Here is a 19,394-nt window from a genome sequence, read left to right as displayed (position 1 = left end):
TCGTGAGATCAGCACCAGGCAGACTGTCACACGACCCATTAGTTATGTGTCACCCTCGTTAAGTCCTGGTTCGCCAGGCATCTGACCAAAGGGTACGTCCCTCGGTTGGGGAGCCAGTAGTCGGTGTTTCCGGATCTGAACGTAAGGGCAGCTGTAGTCCTGAGGGCAGGTGGGGCTCATTGTAAGTGAAGAGTCCTTGCTCTACAGTGGAAGGGAGTGCAGAGGGAGGGAATCCTCGCCTCTGACCCCGGTGGATCCCACGTGGTAGACCAGTTGATGGAGAGAGGTCCTGGACTGGTGGGAGAGTTGTGTTCTGGTGGGTGCTTCCCTGGGAGGGAGCGGAGCCCCAGAAGTAGTGGTAGGGTAGGGCATTCTTGCCCGTGACCTCTGGTCAGCCTGAGGGTGCGGCCCCTAGGTTGAAGGATCGGTGGTAGTTTGGAACTACACTGAGAGGTAGAGTGGAAAATGGCTTGTATGCCTGAGGTTACTGCCCCCCACTCTGTGGTTTGGCAAGGACCAGTGGTATCTGGGTGGCTTAGGGCCTGGCCGTGGACAACTAGGTAGTACCAGTGGGGTAGCCTAGTTGGGCCTGAGTTTTTTTTCAGATGGAACCACGTTGATTCAGAATGGCGTAGAACCGGAGGGTGTCCCTGCAGTGCGGGCCTGCGTCCGTGTTCTATCGCCCCAAGCAGGGAAGGCCATCACGGTGGTGATTGGTCTGCCCTGCGTTTTGGCTGGAAGGGGGTAGTGTTGGACTTGGCCCTTCTGGCAAGTTCACCCCTAGAACTTTTTGCATTTATCCTAGCCTTTTTCCTATGTTGTATTAGTGGTTTTAGGCCTCTAGGCGCTTTTACACTGTGTACCAGTGGAAATTGCATGCACACTGTGTATGTTTTAGTGAGACTGACCTGCCCTCCCATAGGAATGCATGGGGGATCTGAGTGACCGTGTTAAGTCCTGATGTGAGAGGAGTGCAGGGTAAGTGCGAACTCGTGAGATTGAATGCTGCGCAATGATGTGTGCGGCGTTACTGTGTCTAGTGTAGAAGTGCCACTTCTAGAAGCTGGCATATCTGTGTAATAAATGTGAAGGGACTGTCTGGCTTGTAATTGGCTGGTGTGCCTGGCACCAGGAGTCAGGATGGGTCTGCCCCGGTGGTGAATGGCGAGATCTGCATGTTGATGGCAGGGAGGAGTACACCTGGGACCTGCATAGGGCTGGGCTTTCCCGCCACAATGCTGGCTCCACCCCCTGTGGTGCGTCTGATGTCCCTGGCCTGTCCTGTGAATAGGGAGAGAGGCTGAGCAAAACAAAGTGCTCAGGAACCAGTTGCATCTGGTTCGCCCCTTCGCTGCACCTTTGGAGACAAAGGATTTTGTGTATAAAAGAGGGGCTGTGACCCCATGAAAATGGTCTTGTGTTCTGACTTGAATCTACCAGGGGCGTGCTGCTGCTGGGGCCCAGGGGAGGGCTTGCCTCCCTGGGCCCTGCCCAGCCCCCGGATGCCCTGGATGCTGGAGGACTTCTTTTGGACCCTCCTGCCTGGCCTGAGGATGGTTGGGAGACTGTCCTTGCCCTTCATTCCTAAGGACTTATTTTTTTTGATTGCTGAGGACTTGTGCTTTTGGATCTAGGGCTCCTTGCGCCCTGTGAGCGCTTTGCTTTTTAGATTCCATGGCCTTGAGGACTGGGACTGCATATAGCGCCTCGTGTGCGCTTTCTTTCAATTCCCCTAGGAGAGGGGAGTGCTAGAGCCTCGCAGCATCAAGCTGCCCATCGCTCCGGAGGGAATCCCCTGCGTAGGGATTCTCCCCACATTGCCGTAATCGAACGGGTGCCCACCCCGCTTTGGCTCGAATTACAAACAGTGGGAGCCTACTCCGCTTTATGTTGCTTTGGTCCGCGGGTGCCCACCCCGCATTTTTTTGTGACATCCTAATCTGTGGGTGCCCACCCCGCTGGTAGGCTCACTAGCGGGTGCCCACCCCGCATTGCGCCCGAAGAAGATCACCGCCGCCGGCCCGATCGAAAACCGGAAGCCAGGCACTTCTGCCTGGGACAGGGGCAGGGCCTCGCAGTCATTTCCGCCCGACCGGGAGAAGACGGCCCAGAAGATGTGTATGCCTCGCGGGGCTCCCGTGAGTTGAGGGAGCCCCGCGTATGTCTAAAGAGTCCCGGGCCCCAGGAGGGGACCCGGGTGAAGAGGAGTACAGCCAGAAGTCAGTGCGGGGCTCCCATGAGCCTGGGAGAGCCCCGCTGGTATCGTGACATCGGCTCAGGGGGCCCGAGGCACATTGCCGGTGCCTGCGCCCACCGCATATGAAGAAGAGCCTTCCCCGTGCAGCCCGCCTATGCAGAAGAGTCTCCCGCTCCAGCGAAGGGAGCATATCCAACAAGAGCCCCGATCCCAGAAGAGGGACCGGGTGAAGAGGGGGCCCGGCTGAAGCAGAGACTGCTGCCTATACCCCCAGAGCTGGTGAGTGAGGGCTGGGGGGGGGACCGGGCTGCATTTCTCTCCCGCTCCAAGGAAGGGAGCATATCGTGATTTACGTGCCAGTGAAGGCACCGTGTTTAGGGTTTTTGGGCTGCCCCGTCTAATAGCGGGTCGCCCCAACGGGGGCATCATTATTTTAGAGCCAGATGGCTCCAACGCTGGGGGTCCAGTTATTTTTAGTGCGTCACTGCATCGGGGGCATATTTTATTTAAAACGCCAGTGCGCTCCATAGTGCTTTGTGGCAAGTTCTTTTTCTGTGTTGGCGCATATTGATTTCAGGAGCCCGTGCGCTCCATGGGGACATGTTTGTTTTCTGAGCCAGATGGCTCCAACGTGGGGCACATTGGTTTCAAGGGCCGTTGAGAGCCCATGCCTCATATTTAACTTCCACAGCTGCGCAGGACTTAGTGCCAGCTGCAGCGTTTAGGCCCTGTTCTTGTCCCCAGCTGCCCAGCAAGTAGTGGGCAGCTGCTACGTTTAGGTTCTGGCGCAACCTGGACTCTAATGTGATTGAAGTACTATTGTGTTTTAATGCTTTGGGTGTTAGGAAATGTACCGTGTGTAGTATGTTTTGCGCACCCTGTGTTTTATACCTCTAGATATGATTTCTGCATAGGAGGTTGTTTTACCTGTTTAGGTTTATGTTAGGGAGAGTATACTTCCCTGTGTGATGTACGCCCCTGGTGTAATTATACTTAGGAGGTAGGGTCTAATGCGTTAGTCTTGTGAGAGATTGCGTAATGTGTTTATGCCCCTGTGATGTATACAGGATAGGTTTTATACCTGATTCCATTGTGATAATGCTGAGGTCATTATTGCGCCAGTAGTTACTGGTTGTGCTCTACCGTTATAAATTGTGTTACAGTTGGTATATGTTCTACATTTACCTTTGGTGATTTGTGCTAATTCTGACAGTGGTCCAGGTGGCCCTGTCTTGTGTAAATAGTCCCCTATAAAATTCCGCCCAGTGCCAGTTGGCACCGTGTAAATTATGTGATTATCATCTAATGTGTTTATTATAATACAAAGGCTATTTTATATACATAACCTGGTGTGGAGTTTCTTTTGTGGTGGGCCTAGGGTGTTGTTGCTGTGTGCGCGCGCAAATGCTTTACACATTACCTCTGGGATAAGCCTGATTGCTCGTGCCAAGCTACCAAGGGGGTGAGCAGGGGTTATCTTTGGCGTGTAACTCCCCAGCCCTGACTTAGAGTGGTGGTCTCTGCCTGGCTTTGGCGCAAGCCTTAGCCAACCAGAGATCCCATTTCTAACAGGTGTCTGATATGAAGATAAGGGAAGGTTTAGGGACTGGCTAGTGGGTGCACTTGGTCAGTCAGCATGGCAGTACCAGACTGTACATAGGCGCTGCAATGGCAGACCTGAGACACACTTTACAAGCTGCTTCTGTGGGTGACACAACCAGTGCTGCAAGCCCACCAGCAGCTTTTGATTTACAAGCCCAGAGCACACAAGATGCACTGTACTAGGGTCTGACAAGAACATCAAATAACCCAATCATGGAGTCACTAATCAATACATCAATTTAACATAGGGAGCACTTGCACTGTGTCACTGAATGGCAATGGCACAGTGCCCAAAGCATCTAAACCAGCAAAACATATCAAAAACAGAGGAGGCAATCAGAAAAAATGGAAGGGAGACTCACGCCAATGGTACCAGGTCTAACACGCGCTCAGCTCATGTAATGCCACGGCTCAGTATTGTTACTTGAGTCAGAGTTTAAAATCCTTTGACCATGTAGTTGATTGGGTGAAGGATCATTAGTGCTCTACATCTTCAGCTCAGATGGCAATTGGCCTCTTTTCCACTTCATGCTGCTCAGCATTCTTTTGATGCAGGGAGCACTTCTAGAAGTAGTAGAACCACTTATTGTAGTAAACAAGAATCAGCAGAACCAATCTCATCATGTTAAGGATATATCCTTGGATTTACGAAAAGTAAACAGTTGTTTACCAACATTACTACTGCCATCCACTTCTGTGGTGGTCAACCTGAGATAAATGAGATAGATAGAGATGAGCAACTTAGGAAGTCAGCACACAGGTGATGCCAGTGCTATACTGTCACTAAAACAGGAAATTTGGAAGAAACACTGAAAAGATTCTAGCTGAGGCATCAGAGTTAAACTCTGTCTATATTTGAAGGGTAAGTGGGACTTCTCTCTGATTTATTTGATATATAAGGAAACCAGTGATTGTAAAGAGAATATATATAATCAAATACGTTCATCATATAGGTTCCAAACTCAAGCAAAAATGAGAAACCTTACAAAAATATATAGGTAAGACAAATTGAGCATTAAGAAAAGTAAATTCAAAGATCTAAAAATAATGCAAACAATGAACCCCAAAAAATTAGAACACTTTCAAAGTCTGGCAAGTTAAACAAAGTGATGATTACAGTAAGTATGTTCTGAAAAGTAAAAAAGGGGGAGCTTTAAAGCAGTGAGATTCAGTTGTTCTAAGGATATTATCACATCGGACCTGTATATAGTCGAACCTCATGGAAATTAACGTAGGACATGTAGTGCATAATGCAAGTCCTAAAAAAGACCTAGATATCTATTTTGATATTTCCCAGAAAGGCAAACAAGTGAGGATGCTTCAACCACTGAATAGGTCTAAAATTTTAAACCTACTCAAACAAATCCCTGACTTTGCAGAAATAAACGCAAAAGATCTTAAATATATAGGTTTTTATCAATATCGAAAATGGTAGAGAGGTGAATAAAATCTATTGTTTTTCTCTTTTTGTAAAGAATAGGATTTGAAAAGTATCAGATGTATTAAATGGAATCAACCTTGAAATAAACAGGTTCTCAAAGTGGCAGTAAAAATTAAGAACAGCCTCAACAAGACAAAGTTTTTGAAGAACCGTGCACGGAAAATATCAGGTCAAGTATCTTTTTGTGGACATACTTTTGATCCCAGACAAAAGACTGAATGGGAAGATAGACAATAGCTTTATTCTGAACAATTCAAGTTAGCATTGTAAGAAGTGATTACATTAATAATTGGATAGGGTCACCATGTAAGTATCTAACTTTGAACCAGTATATTATTTTAACTTAAGAAAATGTTTGTCTGCAACCATCTCTATGAATCTGTTAGCTTAGTATGAGGATGCTCCTGCAACATTAAACTTGCGACCTTGAATGTCCATAGGTCTAAATGAATGATGAAGGAAAATTATATGCTAGAAATGTGAACTCAGTATCAAATTCTTATGCTCCTGGAAACTTGGCTGCGGGAAATACCCAGGGTAGAAGGTTTTGATGCTTTCTGTGTGAACAGTTGTTAGACTGGTGATGAACGACATCTAGTGCTGTACTTGTACTAGTTTCAACAAAAATGATAAAAGATGTAACAATGTTGAAAGTAAACCCAAAATGTGTCCAGTTAATTGTAATTCATGAAATTGTAGTGTTTAACGAAACTCTGATAGTGGTGAATATTTATATGCATAAGAATAAGACATCTACAATGTTGAAAAAAATGGATTAGAACTTGAATGATTAAAGTTAGAATATTGAGAATCATTTGTAGTAATGGTATGGGATTTCAATATGAAGCTTTTGCCTACAACATCAGATAAAGTCTTAGGGAATATATATAATTCATTTAAATTTGCAGAGATGCATTTCCACATTTGCTTTTGCTCAAGGGTGGAATAAACTATATGTTGATGGTTAGAAGAAAAGGAACTTGTCTTACTTAATGGGCGTACTCCCTTAAATTCTCCAGCTAATAAATCCTTCTGCTATTGACTATATTTGGTTTTAACTTGGCAGTTTCTTTGGCTCAGAGACCATGAGCTGTTAAGTACCGTGGGAGCGATCACTACGTAGTATCCATCTCTCTAACACTAAGGGGCCGATTCCGATCCCGTCTGGAAGGCCCCTGAATCAGGTTCGGCAGTAGCGGATCCGATTCAGAGGCTTATTTTCCGACCGAGTCGTACACAAGTCTGGACGTCCAAGTACGATGCGAATGAACGCATAAGCGCCGACCGAACCCGTATCCGGTTCCGAACCGCTCCGTATGACCCGTACGGACATGAATCGTACCACGCAATGGAGACGTTTTTACGAGCGTGTACGATGCATGAGTCGGGCGGCCGGATCGAGCCGCAACCTCCGACTCGCAACACGTCCGGGAAGCTGCCTTTGGTGGGCTGTACAGCGCCCCCCTGCATCCGTAGCCTTAGGAATCTGTCACAGGGGGAGACCCAAGGGTCCCCCCTACACATGCATGTACGGTGCAGATGGCACCAACGCGTACACACTACAGGGGGCACCCTTTCTCGCAACGTACCCATTCAGTCAATGGCAGCCCATTTACGCGTCGTACGACTGGCTCCCATTGACTTCAATGGGAGTCCGAGCGACCCGAGTCTATCAGCATACTGCTGCATTGTACTCGCTCTGTCGGACTCCAGGGGCACGGCTTGGTCGGGAATCCCTCCGGATCCGACTTGGACGGAGGGTTTCCCCAAAGCATGCTCCGTACAATTCGCGGGGAACTTAGCAAACTCGAACAGAAGCTGAGAGAGGCCGACACGCTTTCTTTCACTGACCCTTCACCAGCCTCTATCCGTACTCGATCTGCATTGATGGTGGAGTTTAATGATTGAGCTGCCAGCGAAATCAAATACCTTGGCAAATATGCCGCGGCCAGAGTCTATGTAGAGGGGGACCGGCCGGGTAAAACACTGGCTCGTCTCCTCCGCCCGCAGATTCAATCAACATATATCACGCAACTAGACTCGGATAGTGAGGAGCCCTTAATAACCACTACAGATATCTCTGAAGCCCTGCTGACCTACTACACGAGGCTGTACGAGACGCGTTATCCCCCTGGTGGGCAGGCCCTGCCTGACTACTTGCAGGAAATAGCCGTGGTCTGCCTCTAGGATGGACAATGCAAACTTTTGGCATCCCCAATCGATGCGGATGAGGTAAAGCAAGCGATCAAAGACTTAGCTAGTAGTCGCACCCCAGGCTCTGATGGCCTCACGGCAGGCTTCTACAAAGCTTATCAGGATCTTCTTGCACCACGACTAGTTGAAGTCTATGCCAAAGCCCTTGAAAGTGGCTCCCTCTCCCCGATTAGGCGCAAAGCCATAGTGACTCTATTGCTGAAGCCTGGTAAGTCACCCACCCAGCGCTAATCATACAGGCCACTATCGCTTCTGAACCATTATTATAAAACCCTCGCCAAACTTCTTGCCACCCGCCTTTCGCTATTAGTTGACACCGTATTATGCCCCTTTCAAGCAGGTTTTATACCTGGCCGATCGAGGACGATACATTTACGTACATTATTCTCAGTAATGAATCAAATGGAGCAGTCCCTTCTGGCGGCGGCTGTATTGTTAGATGCCAAGATTCATTGGAGTGGACCTTCTTATATGCCGTAATGCAAATGTTGGGTATATCACTCGTTTTTTAAAATCTGATTCGCCTTTTGTTCTCCAGTCCAGTCGACAGACTGAAATTGAATGGGATAATGACGACACAGTTCCCGCTGTCGGAGGCACTCACCAGTGCTGCCCACTATCCCCCCTCCTGCTCATTGTTGCTATGGACCCTCTTCACAAAACCACTGGAGACCTGACAGATAACGGGGCTCACAATATGTGTGAAACTGGATAGGAGAAGTACACTAACTTTATGTCCTTCAATCCTCTGTTAAATATACAGGTAACAATCATCCAGTGTCAAACACCCCAAACTATTAATAACATTGTTTCAGTCCTCATTCAGCAAACATATCCTTAAATATAGAGGTATATGTGAAGACAGAAAAATTGTGAAACGGTGTCAGAGTCCCTCATGTGCGCACCACCAGAGGGGCTGCTGGTTGGTTCTCACCGGCTTGGTGGGAGACCTATTTCAAGCCTCCTGGCCTGGGACGGTTACTGAACTGGCGTCACGTGGCTCCGCATCCGATATGGACAGGTTCCTCTTACATAGAGTGCGCAGTGCCCTTTTGGACACTGCCTACAGTCAACTCGGAGCCGGAAGACTTCCCACCTCCCACGTTGTTTGATCACCTCCACAGATAGTATGCACCTTGTCTACCGACTATATTATCTCTCCCAGTCCAGGTGCCCCCCCCCCCTGTGGGGCTCTGGGCCAGGGGAGCGTGGGAGCTGGATCTAGGTGAGACTCTGACAGATAACATATGGACTTACTGTTGTGCACAAACCTGGTATGTCTCAAATAATTATAAACACAAATTGCTACATTTTAAATATCTCCACAGAGCATATATCACCCCCAAATTAATCGCTACGATAAACCCCACCACCCCTAGTGTCTGCTCCAGATGCGCGACACTAGATGCGGACTTCATGCATCTTGCTTGTAGTTGCCCACCCGTTAGGACATACTAGGAGGCCATCTTTCCCCAGCTATCCCTTATGGTCGACCACAAACTGCAGCCCTCACCACTCATGGCACTGCTGGGAAACGTTAAACCCCTTAAGAGAAGCATCGGCAGGTTCTCAGCACTTACCTTCCTCTTGGCAAAACGCCAGATCTCCTTGCATTGGGGCAGAACACAAACACCCACTATAAAAGTCCATGACTTAATCTATTAATCTTAATCTATTGTAATACAACTAGTGACACTTACACAACACTTCTACCTGTCGCCTCCCGTCCTCGTGATATTTGGCAGCCACTTAAGGACTTCTTGCTGCTTCATCCTGTTGATGAAATGAGGGACAGAACCGGGTATGGGCTGGAGTGAAGTGTCCTTGTTTACCTGTGCTGATTAATGTAATGACCAGCTGCTGGACAAATATCTGCTATTGGCCTTGTGCTAAACCCTATTGACTTACTGTGAATGTATGAGTTGATATTACCCTACTGACGCACCATCCTCCGCTTTGACATGCCCCCCTGATGTTGTGATTTATGTGTTTTTCTTTAAATGGGAGAACGATATGTCCCTTGGTGCTTCGCACCGCAACTATGTAACCCATTGATGTTCTTCTTGCCAGTTGTGGGCATGTTCCTCTGTTTATTTTTGGTTTCATTTGGTTATATTAACAAAAATGCAATAAACAAATTAAAAAATAAAAATTAAAATGTTATATCTGAATACAACATCTCCTTGGGAACAACTAGAAAGTGCTATGCCAAGAGTATTACATTTACCAAAAGGGGTAATTATTCAGGTGATCATGTGTGAAATCTGTTTGACCTCATGGATAGAGCTTGCAAGAATATCTCTATTAGGTTTCTTTAGCAAATTGTCATAGGAACACCATTTAAATGAAGTATCTTATCTCTGCTGGCAGGAAGCACAGAATAGTGAGAGACAGTGGATGGTTTCTTAAATTAAAAATAATAATTTAGTGAAAAGGATGATTAATATAATATTATGGAAACGTTTTCCTGGTAAAATATTTCTACAAAAATCCACTACCACTGTATTGTAGTGTTACATATTTGTGAATTGGTCTAACAGTAGGAACATCGGGATGTGAGGAAGTGTTCCCATATTTATATAAATTGATAGATAACAGTTTACCTCAGAGTGCTTTAAAATTTAGAGTAGGCTGGACCGCAGTTTCTGAATGCCAAGGTTTAATCAAAAAAATTAGAAAATCATGAAAAATACCATTGTTAACTTAATACTAAACATACTTTAAAAAATATTTTAATGGACTGTTTTTTGATTATGGATATTTGCAAAATGATTCTTAAACATGTCTTTTTAAAATGCTGCACTTTGACTCAGAATTTGGCAATTGAATTATTAATTAATCTGAGATTCTCAGATATGAATGGAGCCCTTGGACAATTTATAAGTGCTATTGGAAATATGAATACATTGCATTTGTTAACCCAGGATGTATTTGTTCTGTTCTAAATAGTTTTAACATATTTGTTTAATTAGGTTGGTTTTTTGGAGATATTTGTCTTAATACATTTATTTGATTAATTTATTTATACATTCATAGGATGCTAATTTATTCATTCATTCATTCACAGGAGACTGCATGGTATATGAAACAGCCAATAGCATGAGGTTAATTTGAAAGACAAATAGTCCTTTGGGGCAGAGCCAAAGGTCAATCTATGTGTAAATTATAGGATTACAAATGAAAGGTCTGATAGACAGCTAGAGCTGCCTTTAGCTGGGCCAAAAGAAGAGATTTTTTTTCTCACGAGAGCAAACTAGATTTCTATGTCCTTGTGAGGAATACTTTGTGTTGTAAGGACTGGAACAAAAATAATGCACTACATGATAATTTAATGCAAACTGTAGTAATGAAAAGCATTTAATAAATAACAGATAAATGAACCACATTACTGTTTTTGTAGGTTTGCTTGCTGTGCAGTAGTTGGAGGCAAAGAGTATAAGGAAGCTGAAGGAAAAAGTAAAAAGGTTGCACAACAGAAGGCTGCTCAGTTGGCTCTTGAGGAAATCGGCATAACAAGTTGTGATATACAGGTAATATTTTTGCTATGTTTGTTTGACTTTCCCAGTAATCCATTGTTGTTATTGGTAAAAACAGTGGGCCCGATTATGATGTCAGATGGACAATCACTGATGGCCTGTTGGTGGCGGTCCATCTGACATCTGGTGCCGTGGTCCAACCACTGCATTATGATGTGTGGCAGTTGGAGGTAGCGGGCGGAGGGACTGACGCTTAAGAGCCTGTTGGACTGTCAGTCAAAACGTAATACCCTACATTAGGGGGCGGTGCCTGCTTAGGCACCACCATAGGGAATACGATGGCCCATTCCGACTGCCTTTTCATGGCGGGCCAAAAGGCAGCCCGAATAGGACTTTTGGGGCCCCTAGCATGGCCCCTGTCCCCCGTGGGCTTCTGCTATAAGCCCAGGGGGGCACCGGTGGCACACCCAAACATCCATGCCCCATTTGCCAGGCACCACATGGTGACAGGCACACAGGGCATGGATGTTTGAAAACATCAGTGTCTCCATTGTGGCTTGTGCTGCGACCCTTTTTGGGCTGCAGGACAAGCCGTAATGGAAAAAGTTATGATCCTGACCACCTACATGGTGGTCGCATCATAGTTTGGGGGGGTGGGTCCTACGACTGCTTGTCAGTCAGTCCCAATTCCGCTACACTGTTGATCGAATGCTCATCCGACTGGCATTATAATGACGCCGAATGTGTGAGAAATTGAATTGTTTGTTGACTAGGGTGTGAGTCCTGGTCAAGCAGCAACCACAATCCCTTGCATGGTGAACCACAAAAAGTCCCTAAATTAGCCTGTGGTTAACCCTGGGTAGTTTGACACAAAAAATATTCAGGCTTAACTTAGAGTTGATGTGTAAAGTATTTATGCAACATTCAAACAGAAATAAAGTGAAGACACAACACAAGTAAAATCCCAAACCAATTTAGAAAAACAGTCCATTTTAATAAATTGACACCAAAATAACAGAAATCCAGTAGCACTGGAGTTATGAATTTTTTAAAACTTTTTAGAAAAAACTAGCCCCTAAGAGATCAAAGTGCCAACCACGAATTTCCAGTTGCACGAGACTGTGTCAAAGTTGAATGTAATGGCCAACCACGATGGAGCGTGGTTTGGATCACAGCAGTAGATTGGCCCCGGTCATAGCTTACCTTTGGACTTGGAAAAATTCTGAGAAAGAGTGTCTGAGAAGTAAAGTTCAGCGGGGCAAGGCTGAAGGAGGCGTCTGAGGAGGGAATGTGATCCTCAAATGGCTTTGGGGCGAAGCCGCGGTGAAGATTTCTATGTTCGGGCTTAGTCATTGAAATGAAAGTCAAAAATATCCAGCTGGACGAGGCAGAGGGCTGTAGCCGAAGATAGTTCCACAAAGTCAGATTCCCCTTTGGCGCAGGGCCGACCAAAAGGATTTGCTACTGTGGAGAACAAAGTAGCAGGAGAAGCCGCAGAGTCAATCTCACCAGCGATGCATCTCGGGCAGATAGGCGAGCAGGTTGCTCTCTGTGTCTCCTCCTGGTTCTCAGAGCGCATTCTCAGTCCTCAGTTTTGTTTTTTGGCCATCTGGCCACCTCTGGAACCTCAACCAAGGATCTAGAACTGGTGTGACACCTCTTAGGGGTGCAGGACTCAATCAGGTTCGGTACAGGTGTGAGTTCAAGATGGTGGGAGCCTTTTATGTCCCTGTGGCTCGGAACAGGAGGCCAGCAAACTAGCCCTTGGAGTCACTTCTGGTAGTCCTGGGTGCAGATGAAGATGCAGGACTCCACAGCAGAGCTAAACTCTGTGGGTTCAAGTCTGGCTTCAGGTCAGCAAAGCAGTCCTTCCAAGTGCAGCAGCAGTCTGGCAGAGAGCACAGCAGGTCACAGCAGCAGGCATTCCTCTGAGAGTCCTTACATAGGGCCAGTAGTAAACCGAAGAGTGGGTCTGACGGTCCTATTTTTAGGTCGAGCCTAGCGGCAGCTTGCATGCCCTGCTCGCTCTGCGAGACTGCTGTGGTAGAGTATGGGAGAGAAGCCACGCCCACTCTCTGCCCATATTTTTCATTGGCTTGTGTCACTGTCTTTCGTAAATGCTGCCTTCGAATTTGTTAATAGGCTTGTTAGTACCTTCTTAGTACGGCCATGTCTTCATTTCTAAGCTCCCATGGCTACTGTCCCCTTTACTTCGGTAGTTACACCGGACCAGTTATTTAGTCAGTAAGCACTATTTACTTTGTTGAGTTTCTCTTACTGCAGGCCGGACATGCGCTGCTTCAGCTGAAACCGCTTGTGTTTTTTTAAGCAGCACAGCCTCCCCCCTAACACAGGCGCCCCTTTCAATCAGTTTAACCTGGCATTATCTTGTATGCAGCATTATCTCTTATCCATTTCACCCCCAAGTAAAATGGATTTAGAAATGTTTAGCAAATTAAGTCATGTGAAGTCCAGATAGCACATAATTGTGTACTAATGGGCTGAAGCTGACAACAGCACATCTTTGTTACATGTCATCTGCACTAAGCCACCTGAACGGTTGTTTTCAAAAGCCTGTTTTATTAACAACAACACCACCACCTATATCACCACCACCAATACTACCACTACCACCAAGTCCTCCACCATCAATACCACAACCTCCACCAATACCACCACAATCAATACCACCACCACCAATACCACCAACTCTACCACCATCACCAATACCACTGCCAATACCACCACCAATATCACCACCACCAATCTGGTACCACCACCACCACCAATCCAGTACCACGACCACCAATACCACTGTCAATACCTATACCACCACCACCAATACCACCACCACCATTACCACAACCACCAATACCACCACCACCAATACCACCACCACTAATACCACCACCACCACCAATACCACCACCACCAATACCACCACCAATACCACCACCAATATCACCACCACCAATACCGCTACCAATACCACCACCACCACCATCACAATACCACCACCAATATCATCACCAATACCACCACCACCAATACTAATACTGCCACCAATACCACCAACACCACCACCAATACTACCACCAATACCACCACTAATACCACCACCACCTCTAATACCAATACGACCACCACCACCAATACCACCACTTATACCCCCACCACCACCAATACAACCACCAATATCACCACCACCTCCAATACCACCACCACCAATACAAATACCACCACCACCAATACCACCACCACCAATACCACCACCAGTACCACCACCAAAACCACCACCAATACCACCACCAATACCAATATCACCACTGCCAATACCACCACCAGCAATACCACCAGCAATACCAGCACCAATGCCACCACCACCAATATCATCACCAATACCACCACCACCACGAATACCACCACCACCACCAATACCTCCATCACCAATACCAGCATCACCAATACCACCACCAATACTACCACCAATACCACCACTAATACCACCACCACCTCTAATACCAATATGACCACCACCACCAATACCACCACTTATACCCCCACCACCACCAATACAACCACCAATATCACCACCACCTCCAATACCACCACCACCAATACAAATACCACCACCACCAATACCACCACCACCAATACCACCACCAGTACCACCACCAGTACCACCACCATCACCAATACCACCACCAATACCAATATCACCACTGCCAATACCACCACCAGCAATACCACCAGCAATACCAGCACCAATGCCACCACCACCAATATCATCACCAATACCACCTCCACCACGAATACCACCACCACCAATACCTCCATCACCAATACCAGCATCACCAATACCAGCACCACCAATTCGACCACCCCCAATACCAGTACCTCCAATACCAGTACCTCCAATACCACCACCACCAATACCGCCACCTCAGCGCCTCTCGTTCACTAGTAATAGCCGGAGCGGCAGCCGATACCATCCATCCCTCCCTCCCTCCCTCCCTCCATGCCTGCCATAAAGCATAGCCCGCTGTGCACCAGGAGGTGTAGCCAGGGCCCTACTACAGCTGGAGTGTTTTATATTAGGCTAAAGATCGCAATGACATTATGCAATGCCACACTGCACACTCAAATCACAAAGGGGGCAGGAAATGGCCCCCCTCCCGCTCTTCCTCCTGAGCGCGACTGTGTAATCACAGGCGAAAGGTGTTGGCGCGCATTGTTCGTGTTTATAGCTTGGATCATATGTAACTTTCACTTAACACTTTGTCTCTGTGTAATTTACAAGACTTGCACATCTTCTTCAACTGCACTATATATCACTACTTTGAAGATGTCACAGGCCGGTCTCTCCCTCTGATATTTACAATCTAACAAGCGGTCGAGAAGGCCCTTTATTGAACTGCAAAAGGTCTTGCATTTGGGAGAGTATTTGCTATTAGTATTGTAAATGACAATGCCTTTTATTTAGGTTTTAAAACCCAAAATATAAATAAAAGACATTAGCATTTACAATGCCAATAGCTCAAAATTGCGTGAATGCGAGACCTATTGCATTGCAAATGATTGTTATATCCTGGTGCCCTTATTTTGGAAGGTGGGAGAAGAGTCTGGAAACGTTCTTTGAAGTGCATGGAATTTCCTGACTCCCCTGCCCTGGATTCAAGCTGGCTGCAGTGAAAAAGAAGGGTATTTAGGCCCTTTGTGTGAAGGCAGAGCACAGGTTATCAGTTGCAAGTGGGCCTGTGCTTTGCTCCACCCCCAATTCTGCCAGCAGTTGCCCCATTGAGGCATACCTAATCCCTCTAGTATGTGACTCCCCTGCCTTGGCTTCAAACTGGCTGCAGTGAAAAAGAAGGGTAGTTAGGCCCTTTGTGTGAAGGCAGAGCACAGGTTATTCCGTTGCAGTTGGGCCTGTGCTTTGCTCCACCCCCAGTTCTGCCAGCAGATGGCCCATTGAGGCACACCTAATCCCTATAGTATGTGACTGTCTGAGGGGAAGCCACAAAGTCTTAGCAGTCAACTACACCGAGGCATGTGACCCAAGATAGGCTGCAGGCACAAATGACAATTGGAAGGAAAATGCCAACTTTCTTAAAGTGGCATTTTAAAAATTGTAATGAAAAATCTGAATTGACTTTACCATTAAAGAGGGTTTATCATTACAATTTCATAAGTACCAAACATGACATTTCGACCTGCTCCCAATTATGAATTACAGCTTATTAAATGTAATAAAGAATCCCTAATGTTATCCTACCGGAAGGGTTGGCCTAACAGTAATGAAATACAAATGTAGTCGTTTTTCACTACCAGGACATGTAAGAAATTCAGCAAAAAGTGGAGAGTAAAAGACAAAACGCTTAGAGGTGACCCTACAGAGAGGGCCAGGTACAACACAATGCTTGTTTTATGAAGCTTCAGAACAGGTTGTTAGTCCTCTATCAGACTATCATTTTATTTTTATTTAATGTTCCATTTTCTGGTATAGTTTAGAATTTGTACTTCCAATTTCATTAGCTCTGAGGTAAACTGTTAAGATGCAAACTGATTAGTGAAAAGTGAGTAAGGAGTCCAAAGATGATATAAATGAGAGTGCCCTCTGTCTCTCTCTTGCCATCACTGACACTATACTGTGGTAAACAATATTGTTGACAAAAATATTGTGTCAATCAATCAATCAATCAAAGTTGTATTCAGTAAATAAAATCACCATAAAAGAATACAGATCCATAATGATAAAATCAATTTCATGAAGAACAATAAAAACAGACAATAACACTACTAATAGAGACAAGGAACACATAAAACAAATAATCGGATCTCGTATTCCGAGACGCCCAGGCAGCTCGTAAAAAGGATAAAACTGTAAAAATCACATGCTCTGTGGATAGCATCTGTAAATACAACAAGGTGGACCTGACTTGTTTAAAGTGCAATGATTTCAGCCAACTGAAGTATGAGCAAAACATTATAAAATGGAGCAAATCCGGCGGAGACACATTGTCGCAGCCGCAGAGTGCCATTTCCTCAGGCCGAACCCACCCACGTGGGGAAGCGAAAGAATTATGCAATTTGTTAAACTTGAACCTGACCAGTAAAAACCTGTCATTCTGTGAGTGCAGGTGTGGCTTCATCCCCTGTACAGTTTTAAGAAGCATATGGCCCCTGACTACTGGCTTCTGATGGGAGCTTTCTAGGAACAATCTTTTGACACTCCCCAACTCGTGGGCGGAGAGAACAGTTGGATTCATAAAATATCAGGCCTACCTAGGAAGAAAAAGGATGCCTTAACATGAACAAACCATGGTATACTAGTTTCCCGTTCCAGAGACAGACTGTCCTCAAGAATTAAGACTTAACTTGAGCTCCTCCTAGTCGTGGCTGGCATGACACGCGGGTGGGGGTCGCGTGGGGGATCGCGCGGTGTGGGGGTTTTATTTTAAAAAAAAATCAGGCAGGCAGCCTCCCTCCCCAAAGCCAATCACAACACTGCCTTGGCAGCATTGTGATTGGCTGGTAAGCCAACTACACAGGCGTCTAAGGGGAGGCCACTTTCACTATGTCGGCTGCAAGGAGAGTGCGCATGACTGGTTTGGTCGGCCCCCAGGGGCCGACCAAACAGTCACGGCCTGCAACATTGGGTTAGCCACTCCTCCCTTGCCCTTGAGTAGGACTGCCCACCCTCCTGCCCCCAACCAAACCCTTCTTCTGCCATCTTGCAGTGCGATAAGCAGAAACATAAAATGGAATTTATACCATTTTATGTTTCTGCTTCTCGTACTGTGAGAAAGGAGTGGGGAGACGCTCCTCCGCCCACATGGATGAGCCGCCTCTGCCTGCTCCAAATCGTAATCCAACACAGGAGTGAGCTTAGGACGATTAGGTCCGAGACATAATCAAGCCCAAATTCGGCGTGCACAGAAAACGCAGGGGTGGACTGGGGGACCTGGGCCAACTTGCGTTGTTCTCCATAGACTGAATCCGATTCACCTTAACGCTTCCCCCAAACCTCACTGCCATAGCGCAACTGTGCAATACACTTTGTTTGATAGATTTTTAAAAGATCCCTCGGTGCCCTGGACCCAAGCCTATGTGCAAAACTAAAAGCCGCCCCCATAGTTTTTACAGACTCTGATCTTTTGGCCTCCACCAGGGGATTCCAACAATTTTTACAGTCAAATAAACCTCCCAGATAAGGGAAGGCCTTGACTTTGGATACCTTAAGGTCTTACTAATTGTAGATTTGGGGCCCACTACCTTTACATAGGACTTTGCGAAATTAACTGAGAAGTCCAGGAGTCCCATAAAAGACTCATACTGCCAGCAACAAGTCCTTAGTAATAATATTGCGTCAAAAAATATTGTTTACCACAATATCATGCTCCTATACTTCAGGGCTTGAAAAATCATTAAAATGTTACTAGACCTGCAGGTCTAGTAACTTGAAAAACCCACTCGACCTAAGTGTAATGCACTTGTCCCGTGACCTGGTCTCAACGCGATTGTCACATAGTTTACTTTAAAAAATCCTCTAATTTCAGTCACAGAAAGAAAAGTAAATGTTGGAAGACAAACTTACTTTTGACCTCATTCACTTTGTGAGCAATAAAGATGCCTTTAAATCTTGTTATCTTGTCACATTTGCTCGGCTTTCAGAGACAGAGGTCAAAAGTCAGTTTGTCTTCCTCAGTTAGTGCCCGGCCACGAAGGATGTGGTCCCTGGGGCCAGTATGGCCTCCCACAGCGAGCTATAAGGCTATAATAAATAAATTCCATGAATATTTACTACTGTGTATAAATATATATTTATATAATCACATATATATGTGTGTCTATTACCTACTGGTAGTCACCAGTAGGTAGTTATAGTTAGGACTATGTTTCCTCCCCAAAAGCGTTTTTTGACTTGCCTATTCTGTGGCACCGGTTGATGAATCTTCACAAAATCTTCCAAAAACAAGTGCACAGATGATTCTAGTTGAGCATGGAAAGTATTGAGGTGATCCGTCGGGCACAGGCCAAGAAAAAAGGGGGAGGGGTGGTAAAAAAAAAAGTACATTTCCCATGTTAATTCCCATATTGTCACGATCCAGCGAAACAGACTGAAAGATGATTCTGCGAATGTACGTTTGCACTCTAAAAGACAGTGTCCTTGGAAATACCCACTCTGGAGAAGATTGACTCCCACTTGGAAGACATCGCTTAGATCCATTCTGCTTGGATTGCGATTCCCTTCCACTTCCAGTTAAATTCTGTAGATCATTTCCTGGAAGAGTACTCGGTCTAGTTGTTATAGGCGCGAGACTCTTCACAGGTCTCAATGCGCATGCGCGAGGTTCGCGCGGCGCACTTCAACTGTAGAATTTCAAGATAACGGTTGCCTTATTTTTCGAGGCTCGTTCCTTCAGAGAAAATCTTTTGAGAGAGTTATCTTCGTGGGTTCCAGGTT

The 19,394-nt window shown here is 45.9% G+C and overlaps 1 protein-coding gene across 1 annotated transcript in view; it reads left to right on the top strand.

The window, feature by feature from the left end:
- The window catches only part of LOC146817879 (interferon-induced, double-stranded RNA-activated protein kinase-like), a 512,572-nt gene that overhangs the window by 276,260 nt on the left and 216,918 nt on the right, over positions 1-19,394 (top strand). The window contains exon 8 of the mRNA XM_085611365.1: positions 10,855-10,984. Coding sequence (XP_085467491.1) covers positions 10,855-10,984 — 130 coding nt within the window. The remainder of the gene's footprint in view (positions 1-10,854; positions 10,985-19,394) is intronic.

The sequence above is a fragment of the Triturus cristatus genome, chromosome 6 (genome assembly GCF_964204655.1).
Source record: "Triturus cristatus chromosome 6, aTriCri1.1, whole genome shotgun sequence".
Taxonomy (NCBI): Eukaryota; Metazoa; Chordata; class Amphibia; order Caudata; family Salamandridae; genus Triturus; species Triturus cristatus.
Note: the sequence above shows the minus strand (reverse complement) of the source record. Positions and strands in the feature narration are given on the sequence as shown.